This window comes from Dermacentor albipictus, chromosome 8 (genome assembly GCF_038994185.2).
Source record: "Dermacentor albipictus isolate Rhodes 1998 colony chromosome 8, USDA_Dalb.pri_finalv2, whole genome shotgun sequence".
NCBI classification, from domain to species: Eukaryota; Metazoa; Arthropoda; class Arachnida; order Ixodida; family Ixodidae; genus Dermacentor; species Dermacentor albipictus.
Window position 1 is genome coordinate 113846141 of NC_091828.1, and position 12821 is coordinate 113858961.

General features: G+C 46.1%; 1 protein-coding gene across 1 annotated transcript; it reads right to left on the reverse strand.

The window, feature by feature from the left end:
* Window positions 1–351: 351 nt before the first annotated feature.
* Window positions 352–11562, reverse strand: LOC135920100 (uncharacterized). Its single transcript, XM_065454168.1, has 5 exons — window positions 10979–11562; window positions 3933–4043; window positions 1854–1990; window positions 755–1144; window positions 352–687 (listed from the first exon to the last, which is right to left on the reverse strand). Exons 1-3 carry the CDS (start codon window positions 11417–11419, stop codon window positions 1868–1870), a joined length of 675 nt encoding a protein of 224 aa, XP_065310240.1. The 5' UTR covers window positions 11420–11562; the 3' UTR covers window positions 352–687; window positions 755–1144; window positions 1854–1867.
* Between the last annotated feature and the right edge of the window lie 1259 nt (window positions 11563–12821).

Genomic DNA, 12821 nt, shown 5'->3' on the forward strand with positions numbered 1-12821 from the left:
CGAGACTATTTCAACCTATTAATTGCTTTCGTAGTAAACCAGGCAAAAAACAAGGTGGCAGGGGTCAATTAGGAGGGGAGGGGAGGAAGGGGGCATTTTAGCCACATCAAATCGGAAGGCAAGGCCAACTACACTTGAACGTAAACATTTGACCCAAAGATTGCAAATGGTATCCAGTATGAGCATGCCATTGTGGCCAGCATTTTTGAGCTGTGCAAGCATGCATGTGTTTGCATGGGCAAATTTCAACATTTACTGTACTAAATGCATTAATAGAGATAGATTCTGATTTCATCTTCGAGTTGTTTCACTGTGTAAATTAAGGTAAGTCATCACAATAAAAATCAAAGAGCCAAGGACCAACAAATAACAATATTTTTCGCAAAGCGCACAAGTAGAACACATGAATGATAGAACCACGCATCCGCAGTAACATGCTGGAACACCAATAATGCTTAAGAGCAGTGGCGTAGCCAGGTCGTCTGGCACCCGGGGCCCAGAGGTCTTCTGTCGATAACGGTGATAATGATAACGGTGCCCCAAAAACAAGTAAAACAGCCCGACGGCTGCACATGTTCATTGACTTTGGCTGTGCACTACAGCAAAGCCACACTGCTAGTGTACATCCCCTACAGTTGACAAATGAATACAGATGCACCCATGATCAAGGTATGCAGACCAGGATTTCTGTAAAAAAACAAAGAAAAGCAGTTAATGACAATTCATACAGACAACCCGAAACTGACAAACGCACCGAAATGTTTGCAACGCCAGTCCAAATGGAAGTCTTCACTTTCAGGTTGCATGCCAAGGCATCGAGGAAATTTGTTCTTGTTGCAGAAACCCTGATTTTTATACTTTTGATAATGGAAAAAGACTTTTAGATCACGTACTGGCAAACATCACAGTTTTAAAAAAACTGGACATTAGCAGCACGTGCACATGATGTAGCCAAAAGTTGTATCAAATGCGAACAGTGCAGTCGCCAAACTGCATAAAAAGATTTGCCGGCTTCTGACACTTTTCTGGCTCTTGCGTCTGAGTGTGTGGGAGGCCTCCATGTCGTCATGGACAGGTGTGCCCCCGAGGTTGCCACTGTTGCGTTGAGCAGCATCTTCATTCTGTCAGCCTGGTCATGCAGGAACTGCGAAAATGAATATGACCGCATCAAGCCTGACATTCGAAATTCCTCACTTTTCAAGTTTTGATCTCTACTTATCCCTGGAATAACAATTTCTCAAACTTCTGTTCACGGTAAACGATGCAATAACGCACGTGCTACAAACAACTGATGTTATTTCTTTTGTGTTACTTCATATGTTGTTTAATTTGACAAATGGTTTGTACCTACCCCCTCTGTAATGCCCCACGAGCGTAAGAAATAAAAATATGTTGCTTTGCTAAACTAACGCATGCACTGGTTAACTGCCGATGGGCAATGATATGTCAGTGGTGCACCATTGCAGCAGCTAGACGTAACAAACGAGAAAGCCAGTACACATGACCCTATGAAAGCTGAACGGTACCAGTCTATTTAAGTGTTAGAGATCAAATTGAAATGTACAAATGAGGTCTTACTGTAGATGTACATTCTGTAAACCCCTTTCGTATACCTTGGAGCTCTTGTTTTATGACAGGAGATGACTCAGGTTTGGAGTGATGCATGATGCTCAAAGAATATGCTTGTGTTTCGAGCCAGCCATAGACATTTGTAATAAAATGGTTGCAAGTATCCCGCTGATATTCCTAGGCTTAACTTTAAAAGTTTGGCTGTCTCGCATTAAAAGAAAAGTATGGGAGGAAAACTATGCTGGCTTATCACATACACCTGTTCACACATATTACGCGCTCACCTTTGACAGCACCGTCACGAGACATCAACCTGGACTCCGATGCAGCAAGTTGAAATGTGCAATCTCGCGCACCGGACTAGGGTGATGTGGTGTTCCGTCTGACAAGACTGATCGGCATGCAGGGGCAAGGCGTTGTCCTGCAGGGCGAGCACTCGCATTATCACTAGAGTTGACACAACTTGAACAAAAGCACTGGTAAAATCTGGAAGAAACCTGTACATAAAACGGCAAAAAATAGGGACACGTTCCACGACAGCGCATGGAGCACTAAAATATTTACATTTTGTTTGTGTTGCCGTCAAAATGTTTGCCAAGCTCTGGCCCCCCAAAACATACGCTACATTATTCACCACTATTGATGTGAATTGTTAAGAACATCTCAAATGGCTGCTTGCTCAAGCTGTCTTTTCTCTTTACAATTCTTAAAGCTCGCTAGAAAACAAAAGCTCCGCACCATTATAGGTTCATACTTATCAATAGTTCTCAAAGCTGCATGAGTGTGTCCGCGATTGTCAAGCGCATATAATACTCGCAGAGAAAAAGCTAAGAAGTGTGAAAGGGACCAGAACAGATGCTGCTTTTGTTTCTCGCAGGGGGGTCAGCATACGAAATGTTTCAGAATTTGATACACTGCCCCATAGATAGCTCTTGGATTACTTCAAAGCCTGGTATAGCAGAATTCTATGCCATAAACACTACAGTACACTGAATATTCTACGCCAACATGCAAAAATCTGGTACATTTTCGGCAAACTACTGAAGTTTCGTAGGCAAATGCCACGGAATGGAAATCTATATGTGTTGTTGCTGTAAGGTCAGCCTTTAAGCTGAATAGTTCTCCTAAAAGCAGACACATACCCGTCATGAACCGGTGTGGCAGGCTCTTCATGACACCTGGTGGGGGGAGGAGTATTTTTTGAGTCCACCAAGTGGACATGTCCATTTCGTCTGCTGCTGAAGTGCCAATTGGCAGGGATGGGGCATGTGGCAGAAGGAGGCAGGCACTGCAGCCAATCAGCACATGTCCAATAGGTGTACTCTTACAGAATACCTCCTCCCTCCCCCTCGCTGACGTGCATTAAATAAATGCGGTACTTTCACAATTCATGCAATTGTAAAGAAATGTGCGACAGTGTACAGCGCAAGTAGTCCAGATACTGTGGCCAAATAGGCAGAGGAAACCACTAGAGCTCCCTGACTAGGTTATAATATTCCCTGCAGTTGAGTGGCGAAGTGAGTACAAGGCTGTCTATTGAAATACTGGAAACATTACACAAACCCTGGACAGCTGGGACAATTCGTAATTTTTCTAGACGCCCAACATAAATTTGAGACGGCAAATTTCCTGGAAACCAAGTGCAAGCAGGCTTGATAGAATCATATACGTAGCTGACACTAACATCGGGATATTTTTTGAAACTAAGACGTGTCCCTGAAATCGCAACTAGAGTTGCGATTTCAGGGACACTGAAATATGTACTACTCAGCAATACTTGTTCCGTAATACTAACTAGTGCAATAAATTTACACAGCGGAAGTTCCTTGCCTCTTATCGTATTGGGCCCCATTGGCTTGCAACAAAATCTCCATCCAAGCTTATTACACTATCTTCAGTTCCTTTAGGATGCAGCTTGTACAAATACAATCAACTAGATATTAGGGCACAATGTCTGAGTCGCACAGCATCGTCACCCATCTGTCTTTTTTCAATCTTTGCTGGCTAACCACGCTTCATCTGAAGGCAACAGTGTCAACTGCCTAATGCAGAAGTGCAATTTACTAATACAAGCTAACTTAATACTGTATTCCCTTTTAGTTTCCCTTTAGGTAAAAAGCAATTGGCCACATCAAAAGTTGCCAAGTGTCGACGCTAAAATGTGCAAGTGGAGCAAAGCTAAAAGCTGCTTTTCTGGCACTGAGTTAGCAACCAGTTAGGTTGGAAGCTTTGTTTGGTCAGTCTTCCCGCAGCCAAACAGCAATGAACAGAAGTTTGTGCCCAAAACACGGAAGCAATAAATCATACTTTTGCTGAAGCAATTCCAGAAGCACATTATGCAAGCACGCATCCAAGGGTCTCACCTCACCAACGCACTTATCATCGCAGCCTAGCCATGGTTCCCAGTGGAAGGTGGTGCTTGATGACTTGGACCTGTTGCATGCAGAGAGTTTTTCATCTACTGCATCACCACCCTGCAGGATAAATAACGACATAAAACAGCTGCAATGCAAAATAAAAGGTGTACTTATTAATCGAACTAGATTAAACAATTTGGTGGCCACCCGCTGGTCCAAGAATTGGATGCATTTCTATTCAAAATGTTAAGAAAATAAAAAGGATAAATTTTGGGATTAGTATTGGGTCAAGTGCCATCACTGGAAAGCCGGGCACTGCCGTCGGCGTTGACGTGGCATAAAAATTACTTCTACACAGTTGCCTTGTTCACCACGTTGGAAGCACAGGAGCGGGCTGAGAACATAAGCACTTGGCAAAGCAATGCAAGCCTTAACCTTGCTATGGTTCACAAAATAGCTATGGTAAACAATATTACATCGAAGAATTCAGAAAGATATTGAATACATATACAAAGGCCTGCCGCATATCTTTGCGAGTGACAAAGTCATTAGTTGCATAACAAAACTGCGTTTTCAAACGGCTCCGAAAAAACATTTGTATTACATGTAGCGTTCCTACTTAAAGGACACAGTAAACATAAAGCCTTGCTGTGGAACTGGCGTCCATCTTGTCTACATTTTATTCTCACTTCCTTCTTCTCTTCTCCTGAACCCAGACTCCTGCGCTTCTTCATCTTCTATTCCAAGGCTCATACCGCTTCACCCTTCCAGGTTTCTTTTGCTAACCCCTCCTGGGGTAATACTTGAAAACGTTTCCAATCGAAGCACATTCAACTGAGCCACGTTCGCCAATGTACCACACAGTCTTCAATATTCCTTTCTGAGTGGCCGTCTTTGTCACAGAGTAAGGACCATAAAATTTGGCATTGGATTCTCTTACTCCTTTCCTAACTAGAATGAGGTCGGTGACTTGAATGTCTGGAATGTCTGAGCAATGTCTCTTGTCAAAATTTTTTTTCATTCGTTTACGGTACCTCTCCTCCTGCGATTTCTGTTTCCTTTCCTCGACGATCTGGAGATTTTCTAACAGCCCAAGTTCACGGTCCGCCTGAAGAATAGGGGTTTCTCCTGAAGAAGCGAATTGCGGGCTGCATCCCAAGCCGCTGGTGTAGGAGCGATTGTGATGTCTTACAGCTGCTTCTAAAGAGCATTTCCAACCACCAGGGAAACTATCGTACATCCTGATGTATTGTTTAACATCTCGTATAGCACGCTCTGCAAGCCCATTCGCTGCGGGATGGTATGGCGCACAGAACTGGATTGATATATTATGGTCTCGAGCCCATCTTGCTAGCTTTTCGCTCTTGAACGCTGGACCGTTGTCACATACAATTGTCTTGGTTGTCCTAAACATATCCCGTTCGAGAAGGGCGATGACACTATTCGCATCTTCTTTTCCTGCCCGTGCCGCGACCATCCTGGTGCATTCATCTATGGCCAGAAGAAAAGCTTGCGTTTTTCGGACTCCTTCTCGTTTCTTATTTAGCTCGGCGAAATCCAGGTGTATAACTTCAAAAGGCACGTTTGAGTGGCAAGGTATTATCATGGCGTCCGTAGGCTGCTTATATTTCACTTTGTTGATTTGACAAATGTGGCATGAACGAACGTATCGATTGACGTCGTCTTTCATGTGAGGCCACGTAAATCTCTTGACTAGCTTGTTGTAGGTGCGCCAAAATCCGTCGTGTCCTCCAGATTCTGGGCTATCGTGGTACAAATAAAGCACCCTGGAAACCACCGTTGGCGGGACTTGATAGCGACCTTCCCTAAAAATCAATTGTTCAGTGCCTTCCCACAATTTAATTTCATTGATTTCTGCCGATTGTTCGTTGTTGGCCTGTATCATCAGTCTAGACAATGCATCTGCATCAGTCAAAAGGGGTCCAGGTCTGTGGGAGATGGTGAAATCGAACTGCTGCAAATAGTTCACCCATCTGGCGATACGTCCCTTAGGTTGGGTCATATTCAAGAGATGAGTGAGGGCTTGGTGATCGGTGAACAAAGTAAACTTCGCACCTTCTAGGTACGTACGGAAGTACTGAATTGCTTTGAGGACTGCAAGAGCTTCCTTTTCAGTAGTGGTGTAGTTGACTTCAGGTGGCTTGAGGGTGTAGCTGTAGTAACCTACTACGTGTCGCTTTTCTCGGCCGGATGCTTCTGGACATTTCTGGTACAAGACTGCACCTGTCCCATAGTGTGAGGCGTCGGTATTCAGTTCAAAGGGTAAAGTGAAATCTGGTATGCGTAGAATAGGGTCAGCAGATATTCTGTGCACCAGATCACGGTAGACTCTCTCACATTCCTCATTCCACTCAAATGGAACTTCTTTCTGTGTTAGGCGCGTGAGGCATCTTGTTTTGATGGCAAAGTCTTTTATGAAGGGCCTGAAATGTCCTGCTAATCCCAAAAATACACGCAATGAGTGTACGTCATATGGTTTTACCAGTTGGGATATCCTCTCGACGGACTCTTGTTTCGTGCTTTTGGTAGTCCCATCAAAGACTCTTCCAAGAAACACCACTTTTCTTTGAAAGAACGCACTTTTCTTAAAATTAACCTTGAGGTGTGCCAAGCTCAAGGCATTTAATACCTGGGACAGGTGTGCCTGATGCTCTGTCTCTGTTTTGGAGAAGACGATAATATCGTCTATGTACACGTTACAAAAGACACCTAGGAAAGGCTTCAGGACTTCGTTCATAATCTTCTGGAACCATGCTGGTGAGTTTTTCCAGCCGAAAGGAAGCCGGTTATACTCGTACAGGTCGAAGGGCGTGATAAAAGCAGTGTACATTTTTGTTTCTTCGGTTAGCGGGATCTGCCAGAAACCTTTGCACAAGTCAATACGTGAAAAACATCGGCAACCACCTGTCTCATCTATAATCGTGTCTATCTTCGGCATGGGAAATGGTATAAGTTCTGTCTGTCGGTTGAGAACCCTGTAATCTGTGCACAGTCTGAAAGTTCCATCTTCTTTCGGCGCAATAGTTATGGGAGAGGCGAAGGGTGACACCGAAGGCCGGATTATATTGGCGTCTAGCATCTCCTGCAATTCCTTCTTCAACCATATCTTGCGCTCTCTTGACATGTTGTAAGGTGATTTTCGGATGACGGTCTTGTCGGTGAGTTCGAAAGGCACCTTGTGTGACGTCATCGCCGGTGGATAGCTTCCTATGCATACTAGTTCAGGATAGGTCGTTGCAATATCCTCCGCGCAATTGACAACTCGCAGGTTATCCTTTCTATCCGGCTGTGTCTCTTGCCTTGATAGTCCTTCCACTAAAACCGCATCGTCCCAGTATACGTTGATTTTTAGTTTCTTTATATCTGGTCTGGATAGCAGAAAGTCATACGTCACCCCCTCAATCACCAGTACTTCACTCGCTATTTCATGACCTTGGAACTGTATGTTTACTGAGGCCCACTGATTATGCATTGTCACTTTTCCATCGTAGCCTTGCACCCGTAGTACTCTTCCACTATGCAGGTGACTTGCATCTACCAGCTTGGCATTTATTATAGACACAGAAGCACCGCTGTCAACCAAAGCCATCATGTGTCTGTTTCCCACTTTCACAGGGATGTGAAGTAGGCTAGAGCAAGTTAAATAAACAGTCTCAGTTGTGGTCATCGGGTCGGACTGATCACCCTTGTTTATCAGTTTTTTTGTCGTCGGAGCCTCTTCAGCGTCCGAAAGTAGGGGAACAGGGTCGCTGTCGATGTTATGCACCCGACCTCTGGGAGCGCGCCAACCCAAGCTCTCTGTGCCGCCTGCAAGGCGGCGCGGTTCTCGCTGATTACGGCTTGACCAATCCGTGCCGGACCGTGTGAAGTGACCGCTTGAGCTAGCGTTTATATTTTCTTCTGAAGTAAATGATATGTCGTGAAGGCACTCCAGGAGCCCGTCCATAGTTTTAGGTGACCGTAGTTGCACTTGCTTCAGGACTTGCGCGTGCAGTCCATGCATTATTAGGGCTACTACGGCAGACGGAGGAAGCATAGGCTCGGCCAGCTTTAAAAGGCGGCATTTGTCAAAGAAATACTCTACGAGGGAGCCATGCTTGAATTTGAAATTAAGCGCAGCGTCCCACCTTTGCACTGGGTTGCTTCGGAATGTCGTCAAGAATTTTTCTTTCCACTGATTCCAAGAGTTGCCAGCCTCTTCAATAATGTGCAAATCATACCACTTCCGTGCAACACCGCTTAAGTAACTACGCATGTTAGTAATCTTGTCCTCATTAGAGTGCCAGTTGTTCTTTCCAGCGGCATATTCATAGAATTCAAGCCAACCTTCTGGACTTGATGACATGCCGTCGAATGCATCAGGTTCTACAAATTTAGTCACTGGCTTCTCAGCGTTTAAAGAGCTTATAAGCGATGTCACCAGCTGGTTTTGTTGCGAAATCTGTTCTTGTTGTAGCCGAAGTGCTTTCAAAACGAGGCTCACCTCTTCCGTCGACGACTGTGATCCAGAGTCCTTCTGACGCATCGGTTGAAGAACTAATTCGTCGAAGATCACCAGAGGCAAGTTCACGTTCACAGCACCCTTCCGACGTAGTTCATCAGGGTCCATGGAAGCCTTCTCTAAAACCAGGTTCATGAGTTCTGCCGAGTTGAGTTCGCGAGGTAGTTCCACCGCTGGTTCATCTTCAGCTTGGTATCTCGAAAAGATGATCTTGTCCGCGGAGGTCTCCTCAAGGAAAAATCTCACCCACATGTTGGAGTTCGCTGTCGGCTGCGCCAAAATAATGTAGCGTTCCTACTTAAAGGACACAGTAAACGTAAAGTCTTGCTGTGGAACTGGCGTCCATCTTGTCTACATTTTATTCTCACTTCCTTCTTCTCTTCTCCTGAACCCAGACTCCTGCGCTTCTTCATCTTCTATTCCAAGGCTCATACCGCTTCATTACAATGGTGTTTGGGACCTGAAAACTGCTGATGTGCTCCTACCTAAAGCCCTTCACAAAGTGAAAATGAGCTCCTTGCTTGTATTCTATATTCATAACAAGAAAAACAGTGCGAGAAATAGAATGAACAGAACAATGTTTTATCTTGTTGAATCTTTCTTGAACTGTTTTGGTGCAATTTTTCCTGCACGAAGCCGCACCAAAAGCTCAAACTCAGGTGCACTATATGCCCCGTTTTATTTATATATATTTTTTTACTCCAAGTGAATTTTAAGAGACTCCTTTGAAAGATAGCCCAATTTGTCCTGCTCAGGTGAATTACCTGAAATAGTGAACATGCACGTTGCAATTGTAACATTGTACAGGGTGTCCCAACCGTCATGCACCAAGATTTAAAAACATACCAATGCCACGTAGCTGGAACGTGACAAGGTAATGCTGTCTGCCGTCGCTTGGAAATAGGCAGAATGCAAGAAATAGTCTAACTGCATAATTAGACTTAATTGATCAACTTCTAGAATATCATAATTTGATGAATGTGTCAAGGAGAAAATTGTAGAGCAACACGAAAATATTCGCAGCCATTCCACTCTGTGAATGTGGGCTACCAGCGGAGCTGTCAAAGAACTACACAAACAGCACCGTGCGAGTAACTACAGAAACGATTTTAAGGCAAAAGGCAAAACGGCCCGTAGGACAACATAAGAGAACGAGGACACACCGTTATCCTACGTGCTATTTTGGGCTTTGCCTTCAAGTTATGCAGTACCAACTAGCCCAGCCGTCTGGTCTCTTGTACGGAAACGAACGCGTTTTTTTTCAAACCACAATAGGGCACACACGTGACAACCGAAGCCAAACGTTTTGTCCACGAAGTCTCGGCGGAATCGCGCCTCCGCAGCCTTCCGAGCGCGGTACCTCCGTCGTTGCGCCGCATTAATCGCATCGCGGTCGGGAGGGCTTTTCGCTCGAGCCCGCCGCTTACGGGCAGCCTCTTCGGCACGCTCCTCACTGGTTCGTGCCGCCCGCCGCTTTCGCTCACGCTCACGTCTGCGGTGCCGAAGTTGGGCCTCGTGCGCAGCTTGTTCTTCGGCAGTACGCACCACCCGCGGCCTCGCCATACCAGCGCACGCAAACTAACGGCTAGTAATGATGATGATGATAACGCTAACGATCAGTGTTGCTAGCTCATTGTGCCGTAATATCCCTAAATTGACACCCAGTAAATCCCTACGCTGCGTTAAAAATTGGCTGAGGCTTAGCTTGGTTAAGCCTAGTCAGATGAGAAGCATATTGGTGGCTAAAGTTGGTAAGGCATGGCTGTGGACGGCTACCCGCCTCTTCGGCGCGTCGTTTCCTCCGCTTCTCGTTTTGCCTTTCTCGGATTGGCCGTTCTTTCTCAAGTCGTTGCCGTCGCTCTTCAGAAGTTTCACGGGCACGTCTCATTCGTTTGGTAGCATTCCAGCGCTCCGAACTAGTAGAAGTGCTGTCTGACTCACTGGCCAAACTAGTGGAAGCACTCTCTTCTCCAGTGATAGAACGTTGTCGCCGAGCCGCATACTGAGCACGTTGCTTGGCCAGACGTTCTTCGCGCTCTTCATCAGTCTCTGTAGCACGCCGCAACCTTCGCTTCTCATTCCAACGAGCAGCTCTGTCTCCAGGAGGCATCTCACCTCGTGAGTGTCTAGCAGAGGCAAGCGCAGCTGCTTATGCCGCGACGCCGCGAGCGACGGCGCGAGTTGGAGCCCCGTTTCTCCTCTGTCGTGACGTCACGGTGTCACGTGGTATTGAAGGCGACACCGCCGCGCCTGAGGAGCTGGGTTGAGCTAGGGTGGTTGCTTGGGCTAGTTGGTAATTCATGATCAAAAATAATAACGTACAGCGCAAAGGACAAGGACAGGGATAGACGACATACACAGCGCTGTGTATGTCGTCTATCGCTGTCCTTGTCCTTTGCGCTGTACGTTATTATTTTTGAGCTGGGTTGAGCTCTAGTAATATGCTTCGCATAAAAAAAGAGGAGCATTCAAAGCGATGGGAAGGTTTAGCGTTCCGGTGAAGGAGTCTCAAATACATCGGTCTACTCACCTGAGTCACGTCCTTTAGATGCCGCAGTCTTTCGCACACGCCACGCGAGTAGCCAAACGGGTTATCCGTAAAGTCACGCTTGAATCTGTTCGTGGCCGATGCACACTGCGCCAAACGAATGGGGCGGTCCGTCAGTCTCTCCATAGACTCGGCAGCGGTGTCGCTTCTTCGTTGAACGGCGACTTCGACGGAGGCGCCTAGCTTGGCGCGCTTACGAGCGTGGTAACTTTCCCGCTTAGCCGCCAGCCTTGCTTCTCGTTCTTGGGGAGTTTCAGCAGTCAACTTCACACGCTTCCGCTCCCTCTGCTTGGCCAGTTCTATCTTTCGTCGAGCTCTGTCGGCTGGGTGGTCGGATTCGGCCTGGCGCTTTCGACGTTCCCGGTGATACGCATTGCGAGCCTCACGGCTCGACTGCCCCGCTCCTCCTCCTATTTTCTCCATGCCTGGTTCTGACGAAGTGGTGTTGTAGCAGCAACTGCCGCACCTACAATTGAACCACAACAAGTTGCGGCCGTAGCTAGCAGCTGACAGGCGGCACGACTCAATACGTGCGGGTAGAGCGTACTAAACAATAGTGTAGTGGACCAAACGGCGCTCTCCCGCTGAGGCGCCACGTGTGGAAAAATTGTGCGATGGCGCTGCGAGCGAGCTGAATTGGGGCGGAGACGCGCTTCGCGGCATATTCAACGTAATTTCGCTGCGGGCGCTGAGACCGATTGTGCGCGTACACTTTTATAATGGTGCTTTATTTCAACTGCGAATTTATATTGTCGCATTTTATCTACGTATACATATTTTAGGTATGGGTTATACAACATGGCGTCTTCGATTTTGCTGCCGTTGTCAAGTGCGTCGTCTGCTAGCGAGCGCGCGTTCTTTTCTCGGACGCTGTTTTTCTCGCAGAAAGTCCAAATTTATTTTACGGTTTTCCTTGCTTTGGTGCGCCCGCGACTCTTGTCGGCCGGTACCAATTGTAGTTTTAGCCAGGTAAACTGCTATATTTAATATTGTTTTCTAAAAGTAGCACGCAATTTTTGCCGCAGAAGCCACCCATCTGCAACATGAAGCTAAGTAAGAAAATTTTATTGATATCGTGTAATTTTACGCGCGCTTCTTGTTGGTGGATTATTGATCAAGGACAGTGATAAAATAAAACAATATTATAGTGAAAAAAAACAGGTGTATTAACTGCGTAGCGCGAAGAGGCGCAGATGACCAATGGACTTCTAGGTTAATCTAAGGGTACACATACATACATACATACAGGGTCCTGAATATTTGGCTGCGCGTGTTCAAAAAAAGATTCTGTACTCACCGCTGCACTGTTCTTGCTCAAGTTTTGCTGAACGATCGCATTTTGTTGTTGACTTCTTTTAGCACAACACTTGGCACGATTACTCGCCTGTTTTTTTTTGTTTTTTTAAGACAGAATTTGGAAACTCATTTCGTCCATTAGAAAAATGGCGTCTGAAAAGTCGGCACTGGCACAGACTCGTGTCGCCGCCTGCCGGCAGAAGCAGGAAAGAGCTGCTTCGCAGACGAAACGGCAGCTAGAAATCGGCCTAGATTCATGGATTATATGGATTGTCAACATAGTTGCAGTTAGTGGTTACCCGGATAACCGGATAACCGCGAGCAGCATCGGTTTGAAGTACAGGGTCTTGTGGGCGTTGCCGCCTTGTGTTGACCTCGCATTCGCGTACTGCGCATGCTCACGGTGGGTATGGTGTGTGCGTCCACACCATGCTTTTCAACGGCAGGGTTTTAACGCGACAGCGTTAAGAGAAAACTTTAGCTTGGGTGCTCCTACGTAAATACATGTAAAAGGAGAATTCATTTTTCT